Below are 20595 nucleotides of genomic sequence, written 5' to 3'. Positions count from 1 at the left end.
ATATATATATATATATATATATATAGAGAGAGAGAGAGAGAGATTATTATTATTATTATTATTTTATTTTATTTATTTTTTATTTATTTTTTTATTTATTTCTTCCATAGGGCGCCCGGGGTAGCAGATGGTTAAGGTTAAGGGCCTTGCTCAAGGGCCCAGAGGGGGGCATATGTGGGTGGAGACAGGTGTGGGTGTTTCATCATTCCCACACACATTTTTGATGTTGGTCCGGGAGTTGAACCGCCGAACTTCTGATCACAAGCCCACCTTCTCTAACCTCTGTGCCACCACGCTCCCATCTCAGAATAATATGCAAAAGTAAACTACAACTCCAATACAAATCCAGTTAAATGCAACCTGATTCAGTCAATTCTAGTTCAATTCATTTTAAACCAATTATAATTTAATCTGGTACTGTAGTAAAATATTGCAGCTGATCAGATCGACTGCAGCGCTGAGATCTAACAAGTGCAGACAAAGGACTATTGTCTGAGGCCATGACAGTATGTTTGTTAACTTTTATCACTGCTTGTGCTATGAGCTCTAAATACAGGCATAAACTCTGACAGAATGTTTCAGTGTAACTATTCACAAAGCTGCGTTTGTTTTTGTCTTCCCAAATTACAGCAACCTAAAATCCAGTGCTACACAGCTAATCACTGAAAATAGATTGATCCATTCCAAAATGAATGTAGTCCGTCTACTTTTAATTTGAATGTTTTCAAATATGAAATATACAGCTGATAATGACCTTCAGCATCACTGGCAAAAGCTCATCTTAAAACCAGTGAGTAGGTGTTAATAGAACTGGATGCTAACTTGCAACGATAACATCATGAATGCAAAGGGATAATACGAAGCAGGCAATACACCTTCAGAGAGAAGCTCTCTCTACTCTGCTACTCATTCTGGCAGGTCTCCAGCCAAAGATATCTTTGCCAGTCTGCACGCCAAAGATTTTCCTCACTCCCACTGAAAATCAGGCTGACAGGCAAGAGTGTACCACAGTAAAATGACTCATTTCACTGACTTCAACAATACAGACAAACAAGCCAAGAGGTTTGGGCACAAACATGACTTCTATTTTGTTCAGTTAAAAAAGTCAAATGAGAAATGTGAGAAATGATGGCTGATGGCTAATTGTCATTTATGTTCCAAAAAAGAAAAAAGAAAAAGGTAAAGTAGTGGTTGTTTTTCTTCATGGTTACTAAAATGCAAATTAATCCACAATATACACACACCTCTAAAGATTCGATCACATAAAACAAAACGTCTGAGCAGAATCTTACCTCCAGAGTGAGGAGGTGGACCACACAGTAGGACCACTCCTTGACCTTCACGAACCCTCACTGGACTTCTTCTTTGTGTCTTGAAATTATCCAGGTCTGTTGGGCATAGAACAGAGGCTATAAAGCAATATAACAAATCCATTCCTCACAGGAAACAGAAGCGCACTGGACGCACACAACAAAAACACAATATGAAAAATTAGAAAGTCAAATTAAAAATGAGTTGTGGCGTTACATCAGTAGTTGCTTAGTCCTTTTAAACCAAGTTATAGAAAAGCTAAGCCTGCAATAAAATGCAGCATATTTGTGAATTCATCCTAAAACCCTTATGGTGTGTTTGCATAAATGAAGACATTGTGTTTTAAAGTCCATAACGCTTCTGAATTTAGCAGAAAGCAATTTTTCAAGCATAAGTCACACATGAGTGAATTTAATTGAAACAGTGTATTGTTATCGCTTTCTGTGTTTGATCCACTGCACAAAGAGCAGCAACAATTAAATGACAAAGACTGAAACATCATTTGTATGGAAACCGATTACTTGTTGACAACCTGCTGAGAGAAAGCAAATAGAGACGGCAATCGTTCAACACTTTGCCTGCTGCGGCTCCCGGAGATACTGCGGACAGAGCAGCCAAATATGTGGTTGACATAAAAATGACATAATCAAGACTCACTTGAAAACGGGGAGAAATAATGCAAATCTGACACCGTCTTTGTTCAAGCACAGTGGGATGAGCCTCTGCATAATAAATACAGCATATGATCTTTGCGGACCTGGCGAGCAATCAGAAATTGCCTCCAGCAAAAAAGTATTACATTAACACAAATGAAAGGAGCTTTTTCTACATTTTCTTCTTCCATAAAACGATTTAATAAAAAAAAAAATAAAAAAAAACTTTTGTATGACTTCAGAAATTAATTTGTAGATCATTACTTTCTTTTCATTCTAGCTGCAGACAGACAGATTGTGCGGATAATTCAGTGGCTAATACTAAATTAATGGCTGAGTCTGTTTGCATAAAGCCTCACTGAAAAGATTTAACACAAGGATCCCGTTTAGACCAACAGCACATCCACAGATCCCCTCAGAAGTGTTCAAGCTGCTTACTCTGAAATCTTTTCTTCTTCTGAGGCAACACAAAACAACAATATATTGATATCAGTCCTTCAAACAACTGGTAATGTAGTTATCTTCACATGACATTATCTTTTAATGTGGTGTTGCTGGTCCTTTATGCAAACATGACCAATGCTAACTAAAGCCCTACTACTATTAATCTGATTGGTGTAACTGTAAAAACTAAATATAAATTAATATGTCCACGTTTTATCTGTTCTCAAATAATAATTTATTGGCATCAAAAATCCAGAAAGTTGAAGCTTAATCTATACCTTCATAACACCCATAGTGATTTCCATATGTTATTAATTTCTTCAAATTTGATTGCATTGAGTATATTTCTGGGACTTCAACCTTTGGCCAGAGGAAAATCTCAACTGATGATGAGTCAGCAAATGAGTCTGATGATGTGAGGATTACTATATCCAGTAATAAGTTCAAACTGCAGTCTGTCCTCCCCACTGTCTGGGTGCCTAAACCTCAATTATCTAGACTGGAACTTTCATATAAAATTCCAGGTTGCAGCACACTTTTACTCTGATGTCTGGATATATTTGTAATATTTCGCATGTTAAGATTAAAACTTTTGAAACAGTAAATACATAAATAACACTTTAAAACCATTTGTTGTATTTTGCTGATAAACCAAAGCGCCAGTAAAATAAAATGCGGAAGATGTTACTATGATTTGGCATAAAAAATACTTAAATTGACAGCAACACCTAAAACTAGTGTGCTAAAATAAGAAGATTATAAAGAAGTCAAGTCTGTTGACTGTAGTTAATACTTACTAATGCAATGAATGAGTAATAAAAGATCTGAACAATGCACAAAACTTTAAATGTGGATTTACAATTTCTGTCAAAATGAATGCTTCACAGTCGTCTAAACTATTGCAATTTCTGCTTCTGTTCCTGACCTGTGATGTTGAACAACAATAAAATAATGTTTATAAAATAGGAAAAAGCCAACTTGTGACGTGAGCTAATGATGTACAATGTACAAATGTTACCTTGTCATTGAAGTGTAATAGACTGCTTTCTAATCCTAAAGTTTATTTTAAAGTTACGTAAAGCCGAGCATAATGTACACTAGTCAACCAGAATATATTGCTATCAGACAAGGGCTCATATTGTGATAAATGGTAAATGGACTGTACTTGTATGTACTTTCTATCTTAACATGATACTCAATGGACTTTACATTACAAGCTGTGGCCTCATTTACTTCCACACAGCACTCTACTATATCTATACAAAGCTAATCTGAATCTGTAGAGAATCAGTGATTTATATCACATTCGAGACACAAACAGAGGCAATGAGGGGTTCAGTGTCTTGCCCAGGGACACTTTGGCATGTGACTGCTGGTGGAATCAAACCCCCAACTCTCCCATTGGAGGACGACTGCTCTAACCACTCAGCCACAGCTTCCCCCCATGATGTCCAGTATGAACGTTCTGAATTCTTGCATGCACAAAAATGCAAACTTGATACTTGCCTGGTCATAATGTTATGGCTGATTTGTGCAATGCATGAAGAAGAGTGATTTGAAGAGGCTCTATTTTGCCCCACTGAAAATTAGTTTTCAAAGTTTCCCTTTATTACCCTCTATATTCCTCACACAAAATATGTCTCCCACATATTGCATTATTTCTGTAGCATTATGTCAGAATCATATTTTTTTTCTAAATCCAATTTTGATACGGAGACATAATCCTTTTAGAACACCAGATGTTCATAAACTTCTGCAAACGCATATAAATCTCATCTGCCATTGTTATGCAGAAAAAGCAATGTGAAAGAAAATGTTTCTACAACCAAACATAAGATTCAATAAAAAAAAAAAAAAGACAATTAAGTTAACAGTCATATTGACAAACTTGTAGCTTTTGTGTCTTTTAAGTACAACAGACAAGTGAATACATATTTTGCACAAATGTAAGCATTGTTAGAAAAAAGGGCAAAAAGACGGCTGGTAAAAGCATTAAAGGACCCCTTCCATGCATCAGCTTGGTGTCAATGCTTTAACGAGAGTAAACATGTTTTTAAGTTGATGAAGGGCTGTCACCACTCATCATCTATCTGCTACAATGCTGTTTCCTCTACATTGAAGAATCTGCATTAGCTGCCAGCTATGGTCCGAGTCAGATTTAAATGTGATAAATTTGCAAACACCACTATTGGTCAATCACTGGCCAGTTACTTGTGGATTTCTGTTTTTGCCCAGCACATTCTCTTGGTATTGAACAAAACAGTCAAACCAAGTACAGGCACTAGCTGCCTTTAACTCAATCACTTGAAGTTTAATAGTTGGCAGAGTAAGCTTTGGCTTTTAAAAAAACTGTATGGGAAGTGTTTTACCACAATTCTAAGGTTATTTTATAATATTATCATCAAGGAGTGTCATATTATACAGCATCTAATATTACCTTTGTTTAGGATCACACTGTAAAAATGATCAGAGCTGCTTAACTCAGAGTGAGTACAAAACTCTCTGTATCAATATTCCTTTGGTGTATTGCAGGACGTTAATGAGCTAGACACACCAAAAGCCAACAATGCCTGACAATCCAAGCTGTTCAACACTGCATGGATGCTCTTATCAAACCTATCACAGCTCTACACCTCCATGTGCTTAGCCATGGCAGGGTTCAGGCTATTTTGAGTGCTTTCAGGGCCATGAAATTGGTTGTAAATTTGCATTTTGGGCTAGCTGCTCTGATGTGACTCGCTGTAATGAATAGGAGGCAATTCAAGAAAAGCAAAATGAGACTATTCTGCAGGAATGTGAGTTTGAGGACGATGTTACATTTATTCCCCTTGCTACTGAACAAAAGGCATACAGAAGTTGCAAAGCTTTTCTGAAATGCTATTGGCAAAGTATAGCCTTGATATAATTTTGCCCTATAAGCTTCTGCTAAATGTACTGATAGAGGCTGACAAAAGGCTGTGGGCTTCAGAGGTTATATATCTAAAATACAATGAACTTATAATATTTAAAAACCCACACAAAGTTTGACAAGAAGTCAAATGTTTAATACACTTTCAAAGAAAACTTGTTTTTCTCTTAAGGCTCTGTCACACAATGACATCAGCGTATGCCAAAGGATGAAAAAAAAAAAAAAAACAGACAAGCATGCTGGTGTAAGTCACATAAACGAGATATGAGTTCTCTACAGCACACTCATAAATTAGGTATTAATTGCAGATATGTGACAGGTAAATTAAGTTCACACATTACATGTAAGTCACTCATACGGTGGAAAACAGTTGAGCAATTACACATAACTTATTTATAGCCTATGAGTACCCTGACTTATTCAGAGCTTATGCACAACGTTGGTATAACTTATATTGAACTTGTCCGTAGCATGTTGGAGCAGATGGCAACAATAAATGTGACATCACATATAAAAGGGCAGCTCTCTGCACTCTGCAACCCAGTCATTAATTTAGCATTGATCAACATGCCTCAGAAGAAATTTTAAAAAATCTATGATCAAGGAAGCTGCAGCAGGAACCTTCATCTCTATGATACTTGTGACCTCTGCACCTCATGGATCCAGCAGGAGTGATAATGAAAATCATTTGTACCCTTTATATGGCTGTACCCCAAAATGCTGGCAAATATGTTTGCTGTAAGTTATGAACACGTTCAGTAAGTTCTAGGGTCATCAGGTACTGTATATGTTGAATTTGTCAATATACTGTAATGCTCCATAGCGTGCAAAGAACAGGAGTCAGAGCCAAATGTGCACTCAGAGCTTTTATTAATGTAACAATAAAAAAATAGATAAAACGTAGAGAATACGAGCTGCTGTCACGACCACAACTCACGCTGGACCCAGCTATTTACACCTGGTGCTAACTCACTCTCCTCCACATTTCAATGCTCCTCCTCTGTCTCCCACTCACGACTCTCACTGATCTAGCACCAGTCGTGTCTTGAGCTGTTTGCTTTAAATTAAAAAAACTCATTGTATGTACTATTTTATACCTAATAATATAAATTTGGTTTGCAGTTGGACTGAACTGAAATGTACTAAATTGGATAAAATGGATTTTGATTTTCAAGTATTTATATATATATTTTTTTATTGAATCTTACTGTACTAGACTGAAATATATTTGAATTAAACTGGAGTGTAGTGATATTCAAAAAAAAAATAATAATAATTCTATTGACATGAACATTAAACTTGTCTACTTTCTTTGTGCCCTAAAATGAATTCTGCTTGAATGGGAGCTATATAACAACCACTCTGACTTTCCCAAAGATAAACTGAGACACAGATTGACCACCTGAAAAAGCAGTGCTCAACAGGAAATGCTGTTGCCCTTTACTTAGATGCAATCCAGTTCAAAACAAGCCTAATTTTTTTTTACCTGAGTGAGAAGCCGTGAAAAAAGGAGCAAATTGTTGATGGAAATAAAAGAGACTAGCACAAACAGTATGTATAATTTCCAAGTAAGTACAGGCTAAAGCCAGAAAAAGGTGAAAATACAAGACTGAATTTGATCAGAAATTATGGGTATCAAAATACAGGGCAGACCAACCCAGCACTGCGATCATAAATACAGCTATTTCACCCACCATTAAACACACACCCCTGCGTCTCTGCATGTAGCACAGAGGCTGAGCTGTAGTATGTTCATTCTTAGAGCAGGCATCTGGTCGCTATTGAAGGTCTGTTGTATAATGTTGCATCTTACATCAGCGAAAATCCTTTAACTTGTTGAGGAAAAAAATCCCAACAAGATTAAGAAACTCAATCTGGCTTGATGCTCGATAAACAACTAGATTATTCTTTCCAGCACTTCCAGCAAACGAAAGGAACCTTTTAAACAGTGTGTGTTGTCAACGGGATAAAGAACCTTTATTTTTTTTAAAGGTTTGAGCCCATAACAGATGCTAACAGAACCCATTATGTCATCCGTCTTTCAGAGGATTAAAAATGTATCCTTAATTCTTGTGCATGCACAACATGCAGTGCAATTTTGATCAAATGGGACAATGGTAGAAGGTGTAAATCAAAGACTCTCATCAGCAGTAAGAATTTCCATGAATAACTTGCCAAATGTAAATTACACCATTAAAATAGGTTAAATTGTATTTTTAATAACAGGATTGGTGTGTTCAGTGTTCTACATTTGCTACAGCAGCTGTGCTTAAAAGCATTTGCAGTTAAGACTATAGAACTTGATCTTACCAGTAAAATTTTATTTCAAAGCCTAATATTTCCTTCATTAATGACTTTTGCTTTAGTTTCACCTGCTCACTTGTTATGGTACTAAAAGAGGTGCAAGCCCCTTGCTGTGTGAAAAACTCTACTGAGCTCCTGAGAGTCAGTTTGTTACAAATGACATGATGCTGACTCTCATAACAGACTGCTCCTCCTTGAATTATTCCCTTGACCTGAGACCCGCTCAATCACACAGCACACTTAATTAAGTTAAACCAAGAGCAATAAATAAGATGAATGACACATCAGCACCAATGCTTGTTCTCATCCGTTGACAAAAGCAGCGGGTCTCCAGTCAGGCCCAGGCGATGGGTGAAACCGATCACAGTGACATATAGTTGAGGAGAGGCCCCCAAAATTTATAGGAAATGTGAAAATCATAAACAGCCCTCCAGCAGCTCAGGATACATATTTGCTCTATATGTAGATGATTTAATGCTGCTTTGTGACAAAGGTGCACCAAATGGTGGTAAGATGGATATCTCTGGTGCTCTGTCACCAAGTAACACCCATGTGTCTGCTGTGGCAGAGAAACAGACATGAGAATTCAATCTAGCTGCACCATCTGTTCACAGATATCTGGGCTGTCATTTGATATGGGCTGCCCATCAAGAGAGGAGACCTAAAGTTCACCTTGCTAGAAAGAGATGCCTTAGATTCTGGTCTTATAAAATGTGATGAATGCAGCTTCATATGTGGTGTTTGTCAAGGTCCACCATTCAAACAGTCTTCATCACAGAGGTGTGGGAAGTTTAGTGAACAAAAAAGATAAACATCTGTCCAGGGTGTACCCCGCCTCTCGCACAGTGACTGCTGGATATGGACATCAGTGACCCCCTGGACCCAAAAAGGAAGTAGCAGGTACAGATAATGGATGGATGGATAGATATCTGGAAGGATATTATTTTGTTTTTTTTTCAATTTTGTATCACTCATTGAATCTCCCTGATTTCTCCGGAGCTTACTTCAGGCTTTTTTATTAGTTAACACCTTTGACTAAATCACACATTACTGTGGTTTACTAAAAAATAATTAAATGTATTAATTAGATATACATTTGGACAATCAATGTTATTGTTGTTTTGGTTTACTGTTAGTCCTCAGAGTACATGGAGAAAAGCCATTCATGCACAGAGGGAGCATGCAGGCTCCACCCAGGGGGGTCCCCAGTCGGGATTTGATCCGGCAACGTTCTCGCTGAGAAGCAACAACTCTACCAACTGAGCCACCGTGCCACCCTCCTTCCAGACAATGAAGCAAATTTAAAAGACATATATCTGCTTGTTAAAATGTATTTGTGACCAATAAAAACACAATATTAAATAAATAACATCTTGCTTACACCATCTTTTATTAGAGGAACACACTTATATAAGAGAGTCGTACTTATAAATGCTGAAATATTCATGATGCAGTGAAAACTATAAATTTACTTTTTATTCTTATAATTGTGTTTAATTTTGCTCATTGTCTGAGTGCAGCTGCTCACATTTCTGTCAAGGACTCAGCAGGGGTAGAGGCAATCACAATTTCCCACTGCTAAAACCCAAGAAGAACTAAAACTATATATATATATATATATATTTATATATAGATATATATATATAAACAGTAATAAGTATCACAAAAATATCTAAAGTGAACTCACATGCAACGTGGAGACTGGCCTCTCTGCTGACAATCGTGCCAAAAGAGTTTGATGCCAGACACTGATAGATGCCAACATCTTCATCTTTGTTCAAACGGCTGATGTGTAAGTTTCCACCCATGAGAGAGTGCCGTGACCCCGGACTGGGCAGGATGAAGGAGTCATTAAGTTTCCACCTGTGATAGAAAGCACACGACACACAACTAATCAACTTTAAAGTCTTCTAGACTACATTCTGTCTCCTTTTTTTTGCCGCTAATAATACATTTCATATGCACATATTTTCTCTTTAATCATATTTGTTTACTTTGTAAATGCAACGAGACAAATATAAAATTGGGTTATTTATTAAAATTGGATTAAATTACATATTTTTGGCAGCAAAACAACCATATTGAATAATTATTGATCAAATCAACATATTTCCTATGAATTAAGAATAAGACATTTTTATCAAATCCCCTAATAGAACCTATAGAGCATATTCCTAAACAAAAACTCCACAGCAAGTTGTGGGTTTACAATTTTGTCTTTTATATAAAATATGCAGCAGTTTATTACTGAAACGCATTGTTTGAGTTATTTCTTTACGACCCAATTTTCTTTATTTTTTTAAAGGTGTATGTTTTTTCTTTTAAGTTGTATGGATTAGCCTTATTTTATAACAGTGGGGAGTGGCAATTACAGACATACATATAGACATACAGCATCCCATCATCTCTTAATTTACAGACACATGAGTGGAACTATTGTGTTCTGTACTCCTTGGCTGCAATATTAACAGCCTTTTCATAACTAATATGAGATCTTTTTTCCTAAAAATAAATAAATAAATAGGCAGACAAAAAGAATGCAGCAATTTTAAAACAGCACTTGTTATATCACAAGGCAGAAAAACAAAAGGAACTCACACTATTTAATCACTTAATATTAAATGCATGTGTTCACTTAAAAAAAAAGGTGTTGTTTCCATTAAAAATCATCATGTACTTGAGGCAAACAAGAGTGAGACAGGAAACATCAAACCATTCTGTTGCTACTGTAATGATGCGTGATGTGGATAGAAATATATCTGTACATGCATTTACAGTAAATGTCATTGTAAAGCACACCAGAACAATTGTACTAACTTTAATTCAGAGTTGCAACTCAGAATAAACAAATTCTATATCTTGACCAAAACCAAGCTTGTTTGAAACAAAAATATAAATATATTTTATTCCGTATCATCTAGCCCTAGTTGGTTTGTCTTAAAATCAGGCAAAAGACAAGATAAATTGCACTTTTATGGAGCAAGTAATGAGTTAAAAAATGAATTTAAACTATACATATGGTGACTGCTCATATATGAAATAAGACCAAGTTTGATGTAAGTTCCTGGTTTAATTAGAGTATCACTGCTCCTTTATAGCAGGAACTATTTAGACAAACAGGGAGAAAGGGTGAAGGAAGGAGGGTAGCTAAGACAAATGCTGTGGAACGATGCTCAACAGCAAATCGTCTGATTGAATTGATTTAGTGATCACAGCTGGAAGCAGGCCAAGAGCTTCAGAAGAGCCACACCATGGGAAGCATGCAGATAGCATGGAGGAGGCTCTTTGTAGCCCTGTGATTGCTGGGTTGTCTTAAACAAATGGATTTGCCCTTGTAGCCCCTGAAATATACCTGCAGCAATCAAGTACCACTCAGCATCTGGTGGCCTGCCACTGAACCTCTCAAGGACCCCCAAAGCCTTTTAAAAAATCCATAGCTGCTTCTGACTGAAATGAAACAGCAATTAGTCCAGTTAAATATCAGTCTGATCATTAGGAGATGAGCATGTGATATTGTGGCAGCTTGTCATCAATCTGAAATTCACTTCTTAATGAAGGATGCAGACCGCTACATTTGGCGCCACTTCCTGTAATTAAAGAGCTAATTAAAACTAAATTTGACAAATTTCGAACCTTAACTCAGCAGGGCAGAACAATTTACAGATTTGAACTCATAATGCCTTTTCATTTAAAAAGTTGTACTTTCATGACAGTGAAAAAGAGACTGGTTAAGTATTCAAGACGATTAAAGAGATGGGATCTTGTACATTCATTTCAATTTGTATCCATTAGCCATAACACCAAGGATCTTCAAGCCACATTAACGGCTGCATACACTGATATTAGGAAGGTTCGTTTCAACCTATTAAACATTAAATGCTTGGTTTGAAATTTGCATTTAATTACACTGACAGGAGTGTAGCTCCATGAGACAAATTATAAATTAATAGCTTATGCACCTGATGCACTTTAAAGTAATTCCTTGTTTGTTATCATTTTTTAATTTGTCATCATTGTAGTGGTGAAGGAACTCATCAATCTATGTCTAGCACAATTGCTGGGGGACTGCTCAGCTACACAGGACTAGAATCATGACAAACACAAACAGTGACAACTTTTTCCTGTACCCTAGTCTGTCAACTGATTTGCATCATGTGTATTTATTTAGAGATAACTTTGGAATCTGAAGCCCTGTGGCAATAGATGAGCTGCCTTCAGCAACTGGATAGAAAGCGAAAAGATGAGAGATGGAAAGAAGTCTTGCAAAATCACTCCTGCATTGGAATATTCACTGCTTTTCCATTTAGCTTAATCCATAAATCTATCATTTTGGTGGGAAGGCCCTCAATCTTTTTACTGGTCAATAACATGGATGACAGGAAGCTCTCAAAGCAAACTCGGGATCAATGCCTCACTGCCACGGCAAGTACACCAATCATTGAGACCAATGAATTAATCATTCTTAAATTAACTATGACTGACAGTGCCTCTAAGTGCTGCAGGCAGCAATCAGCAGCAAGCCATATGGTACACAAATTCATAGTTTTCCCCAAGCAATAAATCTAGCCCCAGTTGGGTTTTAGTGCAAATGTTGCACTTGGTAGTTCTGTTTTACCTGAAGGTTCTGTGTAAGAATATAACGACATATGTGAACAAATCCAAGTCTGCAGGTGTTACCTGTAGAAGGGAGATGGATGTCCTTGGGCCTCACAGCTAAAGACCACCTCCCTCTGTATCTCTCCTGCTTGAATAGGAAAAACCACACTGCCTGGTTGTTTGGTGAAGACAGGCTTTAGCAGGACTCCACTTCCTGGGTGGGAAACCAAAAAACATACATCAGCTTTGATGCCCTGGTGAGTCCCAAACAAAACACTTTAAACATTTCTCTGTTGGGAAGCAAAAGTGAAAAGTGTGAATTACTACACTACATTTTTCTACTTGAAATAGACCCATCAGCCATCAGAAATCATTAAAAGCAGATACCTGAAGTACTTCTAAATCAGATCAGACCTATAAACATTAGTATATCAATCTTATTGAGAACTGCCTACTTTAAAAAAATTAACCAATGAAAAATGCAAAAACGACTAAGAATAAAATGTCCTTTTTCAAACTGAACCCCATTTTAGACTGATGCTTTTCTGACAAAAATACTTAAAGACCAGTTTATTTATTTATTTATTTTTACAAAATGGGAGACAAAATATGAGAAAAAAGAAAGTGAAAATCAAAATGTTAAACCGAATATGAGATATAATCAAATCATGTTGTGACAGAACAAATCAAAAGTGCTACTTGAAGATCCCTGAATCCAACTTTCACAGTATTATTGCTGCTGCCTTCTTAACACTTAAGCTATTATTATCCTATCCATCAAGGGCTGTTTTACATCAAAGAAATGTCTGATGAAAAAGTTAAATTACCAGGGGTGAGAATCAGCACCTTCAAATCTGAGGCCATGGTCCTCAATCGGAAAAAGGTGGATTGGTCTCTTTGGGTTGAGGGTGAGGTTCTGCCTCAAGGAAATGAGTTCAACTATCTCAGGGTTTTGCTCATGAGCGAGGAATGAATGGAGCGTGAGATTGACAGACGGATTGTTGCAGCGTCTGTAGTATTGCGGACTCTGCACTAGTCCATTGTGGTGAAGAGGGAACTGAGCTGTAAGGCAAAGCTCTCTGTTTAGAGGTCGGTCTAAGTTCCTACCCTCACCTATGGTCATGACCTCTGGTAAGAATGTTCCCTGGGTGTCTCCCTAGGGAGGTACTTTGGGCATGTCCAACTGGGAGGAGAGCCCGGCAAAGACCCAGGACACATTCGAGAGACTACGACTCTCAGTTGGCCTGGGAACACCTTGGAGTCCTCCCAGAAGAGCTGGAAGAGGTGGCTGTGGAAAGAGATGTCTGGGCCTCCCTGCTTAAGTTGCTGCCCCCAAAACCCGATTCCAGAATAAGCAGAAGATAATGGATGGATGGAAATTAAAATAATAATTTGAACTTTCTGAGACATTTGATAACATTTTTATTACTTTTATTTAAACAGGGGGACAAAAATAAGCATGAACAACAGATGCCCGATGTTTTTTTAATATGACATTTTATATCTGGTCATCATGAATGCATGTGAAGGCATAATGTCTGCCAACACCATAACAGCAGCCATCAGCTCATTACAATAAACACTCTATTCTGAGATAAATAGGAAATTTATTATTATTATTATTATTATTATTATTATTATTATTATTTGTTAGAGTATTTGAATCTGTGTGATGGTCCAAATGTAGGAAAATTCTCCAGGCAGAGAGAATTTTTTATGAGCGATATCTATCATGTTCTGGAGTACGGGATTCAGGGAGTACAGCTTTCACCCAGAGACTGAAAAATAAATCTGAAAGGTTCAAAATGTTCAAGAAGAAATTTTGTTTGTTGATTATTCCTGTCCACAAGGATAAACCTCAAACAATGTTATAATTAAATGACAACCAACCTAATTACAAGCTTTGTCATATAAAGTGTCCCTTCAAGCTGACTGATCACCAGAAGACACATCAGTCCATGTCACCTTTGTTTGTCTAGGAAATATTGATACACCTGCAATGCACAAACTAAGAGGGATGATAAAGCCCAGGGCATACATGAGATGAATCATCATAACCCATTTTAAAATGATAGATGATTTCATTGAAGGCTACATTTTTCAGTGGTTGAAAAAAGTATGGTTTGGTCGTTATGCTTTATATTTTATAATAAATTACATGATTTGAATGTTAATGCTGAAATATCAAGCAGCATATTACTGTTGTGGATGCTGGAGATGAGGTCAGAACTCATTTATATACAGTCAATAGGACAAGGACACAAAATCTGAAGAGTCGTGAGATAAATGATGAGACAGGAAAAGAAGAAAAGTGAAAGAAAGAAAAAAAAGTCCTGCAGAATAACCGTGTTTTTAGCATTTTGGCTTTTTCTGACCTTTTTATTTTTTGTGGAAATATTGGATCATTTGAACATTTTCTGAAAAGACCTGTGTGGAGGTTAAAAAAAATAAATCCTTATTTGACATCCAAAATGTGACTCTGACTACACTCTGCTTTTTATGAGAATCAGGGGCAATGAAACTGGTATTTCATGTTTTGCTGTAAGACTGAGTTATATAGAGCTGTCTCTATGCAGCTTATCATGAAGACAAGGATTCAAGCAGCAACACCTGATTTCTGAGCTGCAACCAAAAAACATGTAGTGTTCTCTGTCACCTGACAAAAAATGGGGGTAATTAAAAACAAGGTTGATGTAACACTTTAGTAAACTTGCTTCTCTCCTAATTTTTTGTTGAGTGGGATGGTAAAATCTAGATTGGTTCATATTTATTAAATATAATGATTTAGGTTTGTGCTGCATTAAAAAAAGCACATTTTTTGTAAATGGGGTTTCTAGATCAGACAGCTGTTGATCAGCAGGACTCCGTTTGGTAACGTTGCCTAGCAACAGGAACGACTCAAACCCAAATCCAACCATAGACAAGGGAAGAGAATACTCTCCAAACATCACCAACTATCATCAGAACCACTGTGAACCTGACGCTGCATTTGCTTGTGTCCCAGACAATTCAAACACATTTTGAAGTTGACAGAATAAGTGGTCGTTATGACATTTATGCCTGTGCCTTTTTTGTGATGGTCTAGCAACAGGAGTGTTTATGGTTTTCCTCATCCTAACCCAAAGAACATAAGAACAACCTATAAATGAGATAAAATTGTATTAAACATGGTTTTTTCATCCGGTCGTGATCTACAGCTTTCACTGGAGTGGTTTGCAGCCCAGTGTGAAGCGACCGGGATGAGGATCAGTGCCTCCAAATCCGAGGCCATGGTCTTGAGCCAGAAAATGGTAGAGTGCTTTCTTCAGGTCGGGGAGGAGGTCCTGCCTCAAGTGGAGGAGTTTAAGTATCTCGGGGTCTTGTTCACAAATGAGGGAAAAATGGAGCAAGAGATCGATAGGCGGATAGGTGCAGCGTCTGCAGTGAAGTGGGCACTGTACTGGTCTGTTGTGGTGAAGAGAGAGCTGAGTCAAAAGGTGAAGCTCTCGATTTACCAGTCGATCTACGTTCCCACCATCATCTATGGTCATGAGCTTTGGGTTGTGACCGAAAGAATGAAATCACAGATTCAAGCGACCGAAATGAGTTTTCTCCACAGGGTGTCTGGGCTCGATCATCCGAGAGGGACTTAGAGTAGAGCCGCTGCTTCTCCACGTTGAGAGGAGCCAGTTGAGGTGGCTCGGGCATCTGGTTAGGATGCCTCCTGGACACCTCCCTAGTGAGGTGTTCTGGACACGTCCCACTGGGAGGAGACCCAGAGGAAGACCCAGGACACGCTGGAGGGACTATGTTTCTCAGCTGGCCTGGGAATGCCTTGGGATTCCCCGGAGGGAATCCTTCTCCTCAAGTGGCGGGGGAGAAGGAAGTCAGGGCTTTCCTACTTAGGCTGCTACACCTGTGACCTGACACCGGATAAGTGGGAGAAGATGGATGGATGGATGGATGGATGGATGATGTTTTTTCAATATAGAAGAAAATAAAACAGCCACAAAATAAGACACACAGGGAGTCTCCAATGAGGGCAAGATTATAGAATTCAGAATAATGTCAAAATCTGGTAAAACATAAGAGAACCCAAGAAAGAAAGCAAAAGTATTGCATTAAATCTGAAACCTATCAATGCCGTAGTCCAAAGATGAATGCCACCTCTGCTCATATCGGTCCCCGGCTGCGAGATGGTGATATGTGCATCTTTTCTAAGGATCCTGTGACAACACACAACTCAGCATTGAAGCAAGTATAAGGCAGAGGGAGCTGCTGTAGAGGCCAAAATAAAAACTAATCTCAAATCCGATACTAGCTGACAGCAAATGAATTCCTCCAGCTTACCTCAGCATGAATAAACAGGCACATGAGTAGTCGGCTGTGGGGGAGGTATCAACCGATTGCAAGGCCCCAAATCAATCCGTTTCAGCTTTGGGTTTTATGCATTGAATAAAAAAAATATTGCTTTTTAAAGCACCTTCCCACTCTGTCCTGGCCGATAAGGTACAACTTTAAGGTCTCTCACTCAGGGGCAGCAAACGTTAACAGCAAAGCAGATGTAGGGTTTTGGGTAGTTTGAAGAATAGTAAAGGTTTGACCATATTTATTCAAAAAGCTATTTGTATGATTTGTTTTACAAAATCTCTAAAAATTGTTATGCAGCCATTAAAAAAGGCCTTGCATTTCTTGAAAAAAAAACAAAAAAACGCATATCGCTCATAGACTTTTCTGCTAAAGTTTAAGGTATTGATTTTAAGAGGGGGCAGAGGTAAAACTGTTTTGGGTAAACCTTGAAAATGTTATTGTATATTATGTGTTATTCCCCTTTCACCTTTGGCAGTGGGCTAAATTAAAAACCTTCACTGCTGTGACTTTCAGCCTGTGCCATATTTAATTTAATTACATTATCAGTCATATAGTCCTTAAGATGTTAGTGACAAACTTACAGCCAATTCAACAGTGTCCCACCAGTCTCTATCTAATCAAAGCAATCATTAAACTGCAATAAGACTATTTGCAACAAGAGTATCCAACACTGTAATCACTGGGGGAGAAGCATTGATCACAGCCAGCTTCGGTTTTGGAAATAGCAAATCAAAAGAACGTTTTTCTATTGTAGCAACTGTTTTAAGAAAGAAATGCTCATAATAGCTTGGAAACATTTGTTTTTTTATGGATGTTTAAACGTTGTTTTCTATTCACTGAATAGCTTAAAAAATACAAATGAAATAATGACAAAATAAGTTATTTTACTTCTGAACTGAATATTAATTTGGAAATTGATGTTAGAAATCTATGGTGTGACATTTTCAACATGTTCCATCAGTTCTTGTAATAGTAAATTGGTGGAAAAGGAAGATAGGTTGGTAAAAGTGCAGAAGTCCAGGTTGTAATGTGACCGAAGTGTGCCATAAATATTTTATAACGACCTCTAAATATAATACGAAGTTGTAAAAAAAAAAAAGGGGGGTACAACCTGTCAATTCTAAAGCAATATACCACTAGTTAAAACAATTTCAGTTGGCTGTGGTTATTTTCTGCTTATTTTGCCTCTTATGTGTTCTTATTTTTGGCTTTAGTTTAATTTCAAAAGCTATAATTACTTGGAAAAAGCTTTGTTCTTCTTGCAGATTAAATCTGATGTTTGCAACACCAACATGTACAAAAAAAAAAGAATGATGGCAAGTTACACATACACTACTATTCTAGACATGGATTTACATCTAAATGAACTTTTAAAAAACAAATCTGCTCTTTGTCTCACAGGTCTTCAGCTGTATGGGTGTTACTAGGACTCTTTGTCAGGGTGGCTGGATTGAGTACCTATAAACCACTTCAGCTATGTGAAATAAACAAACATTTTCTACTCTGATTGCCCAAAAATCTCTGATGATCTTAACACTAGACATCTAGAATTATATCATTCCACTTCTCAACTTTCAACATCCCAAGGTTTTCTTTTTATGAAATCAAACATAAAGTTTTTGTAATGACATGCATTACTTCTCACATCTGCTTAAATAACAGTGTGCAATTTTACCGTTATTTATCCAACAAGATGAAAACACCTGATTGCAAGTAAAAGCCTCAGCAGCAATCTCAGTGGATGTGTTTATGTTTTTGTTCTCACTTCAGGAAGCTAAATTGTAGCTCTTTTGTGACTCCTGCCAATTATATGCTTTTTTTTAGGAGAAAAAAAAAACTGTGCAAAACACAGGGCTTATAGTAAAATGAGTGTCAATATTTTGCATTACATTATTTTTCCAAGAATAACACGAATATAAGAACATTTTTTATTGCAACTGCCAGTTTTTCCTAATAATCATATCATCTTTGATGTTTGTAAATGTGTTAGAATATGTAGTGTATTAAATAGAAATTGGGTCGTGCAGCTTTGCATTTATTAAGAAACATTGGTGATCATGTTCTTCTATCTGTGAAGGTTATGACAAAGCCATACTGTTTTGCTGATTTTGCGGTGGAAGGAAACAGCAGTATGAAGGTTAGCGGTAAAGAATCTGTGAAGCACATAGCATCCATCCTTTTCTCTTTGCCTCCTTGCAGTACTCGCTCATTCACACATATAGTACACGCCCCTGCCTCAGGCAGCCTAGATCCTCAGAGAGGAATCGTAGAAGAGGTGGTTAACTTCACATGAACTTGCTTTGGGAAAGACTTCCCCTTGGCACCAGAGCTCTCCTACACAACCACCGTCTACTGCTTGAAAAAATAAATAAATAAAACACCTCAATGTCTGGATAAATAACCTGCCAAGAAACAACCCCCCAACACACTCTGTTAGGGGTTCACACTGTGCCTTCTCTACTCAGCATTGCAGACTTGCATACTAAAATGCTTGTCATGTCTTTGGTAGAAGAAAGAAGCTTGGAAGGTCTACAGTTATCTTGCCCCATACTTGTCTTGTTAGCATAGCACAGGCAATGTAACCACACACTGAATATTAATGCTCAGTTACTGTGTTCATATTGAGTGTAGCGAGGCAATGGCTGTGCAACACAAAGCTTTTCCAAAACGATTTGCTCTCTGCTTCATTGTCAAGCACTAAATTGCTTTGAATTGATAACTGTGAAGTTGGTTTCTGCCACTAATGATCGCAGGAGTAAATGTTGAGGCTTAACAGACAGTAATAGCACATTGAAACATTTTTCTAAAATAAAAACTCTCCGATTGTGGCATGATTTTGAATAAAGTCAGTCACTCAAGTATCTGGATAGATTGCAGAATGCCTAAGCAGAATAAATTGTGTGATTCAGAATTGCAGTGTAGAAGCTAATCCCATAGTGAGTCACGGTTCCCAAAGGAAAGCCTCATTAGACATCCAATGAAGTGTGTGGATTTAGTGATAAGCGGTGCTAATTGCTATCTACGCAAATTTAGGTGTCAATGTGCTGTTGTGTCTTCAAAAAAAAAAGTATAAACAAATGTGGGCCGTGGCTGTCACAAGCACACACACTAATTATTTTTGGTCCCAGCTGTGAGGCGGGGCTGCTGGTTTTGAACGAGGCATGAGACATGAAAGATTACTCTTTCACCGACACTATATTCTCATGCCACACAGTTCTTATTCATCTTGTTCTCAGTTTCAGTCTCTGACATTTTGAAGAGAACTTGTATTTGACTCTGAACACTTTTTAAGTGAGGAAAAATTAGCTCTCTCATTAGAAGCTAGATCAATAGCAAGATTCCTGTACTACCAGAAATGCAGTCTCAATTAAGGAAACAACTGAGGCACTTTTTAAAATTAATGACTGTAAATTAAACGGCTACGTAGTGGCAGTCTTTCATAAAAAATAAATAATTTGATTCTTGGTTTCCAAAAGGAAACACTTCTCAGCAAAGAGACTGTTGCTCTGCACAACTGAAATAATTATAATTTTCTAAAATTTTAATTATTTTTAATATTTGTAAACTAAGTAAAAAAATAATTTTGTTTTTCCATTTCATTTCTAATTATTTTTTATTTTAAACTTTCCAGATATTATCACAAGAAATAGAAATGATATGTCTTAGGTTCCATGAAACAAAATTTTTGAAATGCAGGCTTAGATGACTTACCTGACAGACACTCCACCAACGACAGCAGCATTATAAGTTTCCACAGCAATTCCATTTTAATGGTCTCAGGTCAGAACGTGCTCAAATCCAATCACAGGTATGTATGTCTGGCTTTGTCCTTTCCAGAAGTTACACTGTTCTTCTGTCAAATAAAAAGAAAAGAAAGGGGGAAGTATTAAGCATTCAGAAGCACTGGGGACAAGTCTCATCAGAAGTGCAGCTTTCACAAGGACACTAACTGTCCATGTTTGCAAGCTGATGACATAAAAGTAATCCCACTGATGTCATAAAACCTAAAAAGATTCCTGGCAAGTAGCA

General features: G+C 37.3%; 1 protein-coding gene across 1 annotated transcript in view; it reads right to left on the bottom strand.

The window, feature by feature from the left end:
* cntn3a.1 (contactin 3a, tandem duplicate 1) overlaps window positions 1–20332 on the bottom strand; it is a 74602-nt gene extending 54270 nt beyond the window's left edge. Inside the window, exons 1-4 of the mRNA XM_037684922.1 lie at window positions 20278–20332; window positions 12298–12430; window positions 9308–9483; window positions 1293–1388 (exon numbers count right to left, since the gene is read on the bottom strand). Of these exons, the coding sequence (XP_037540850.1) occupies window positions 1293–1388; window positions 9308–9483; window positions 12298–12430; window positions 20278–20332 (460 nt within the window). The remainder of the gene's footprint in view (window positions 1–1292; window positions 1389–9307; window positions 9484–12297; window positions 12431–20277) is intronic.
* Window positions 20333–20595: the final 263 nt, after the last annotated feature.

Source organism: Nematolebias whitei, chromosome 11, assembly GCF_014905685.2.
Source record: "Nematolebias whitei isolate Nwh7 chromosome 11, NemWhi1, whole genome shotgun sequence".
NCBI lineage: Eukaryota > Metazoa > Chordata > Actinopteri > Cyprinodontiformes > Rivulidae > Nematolebias > Nematolebias whitei.
This window is presented reverse-complemented; position numbering and strand designations above follow the sequence as displayed.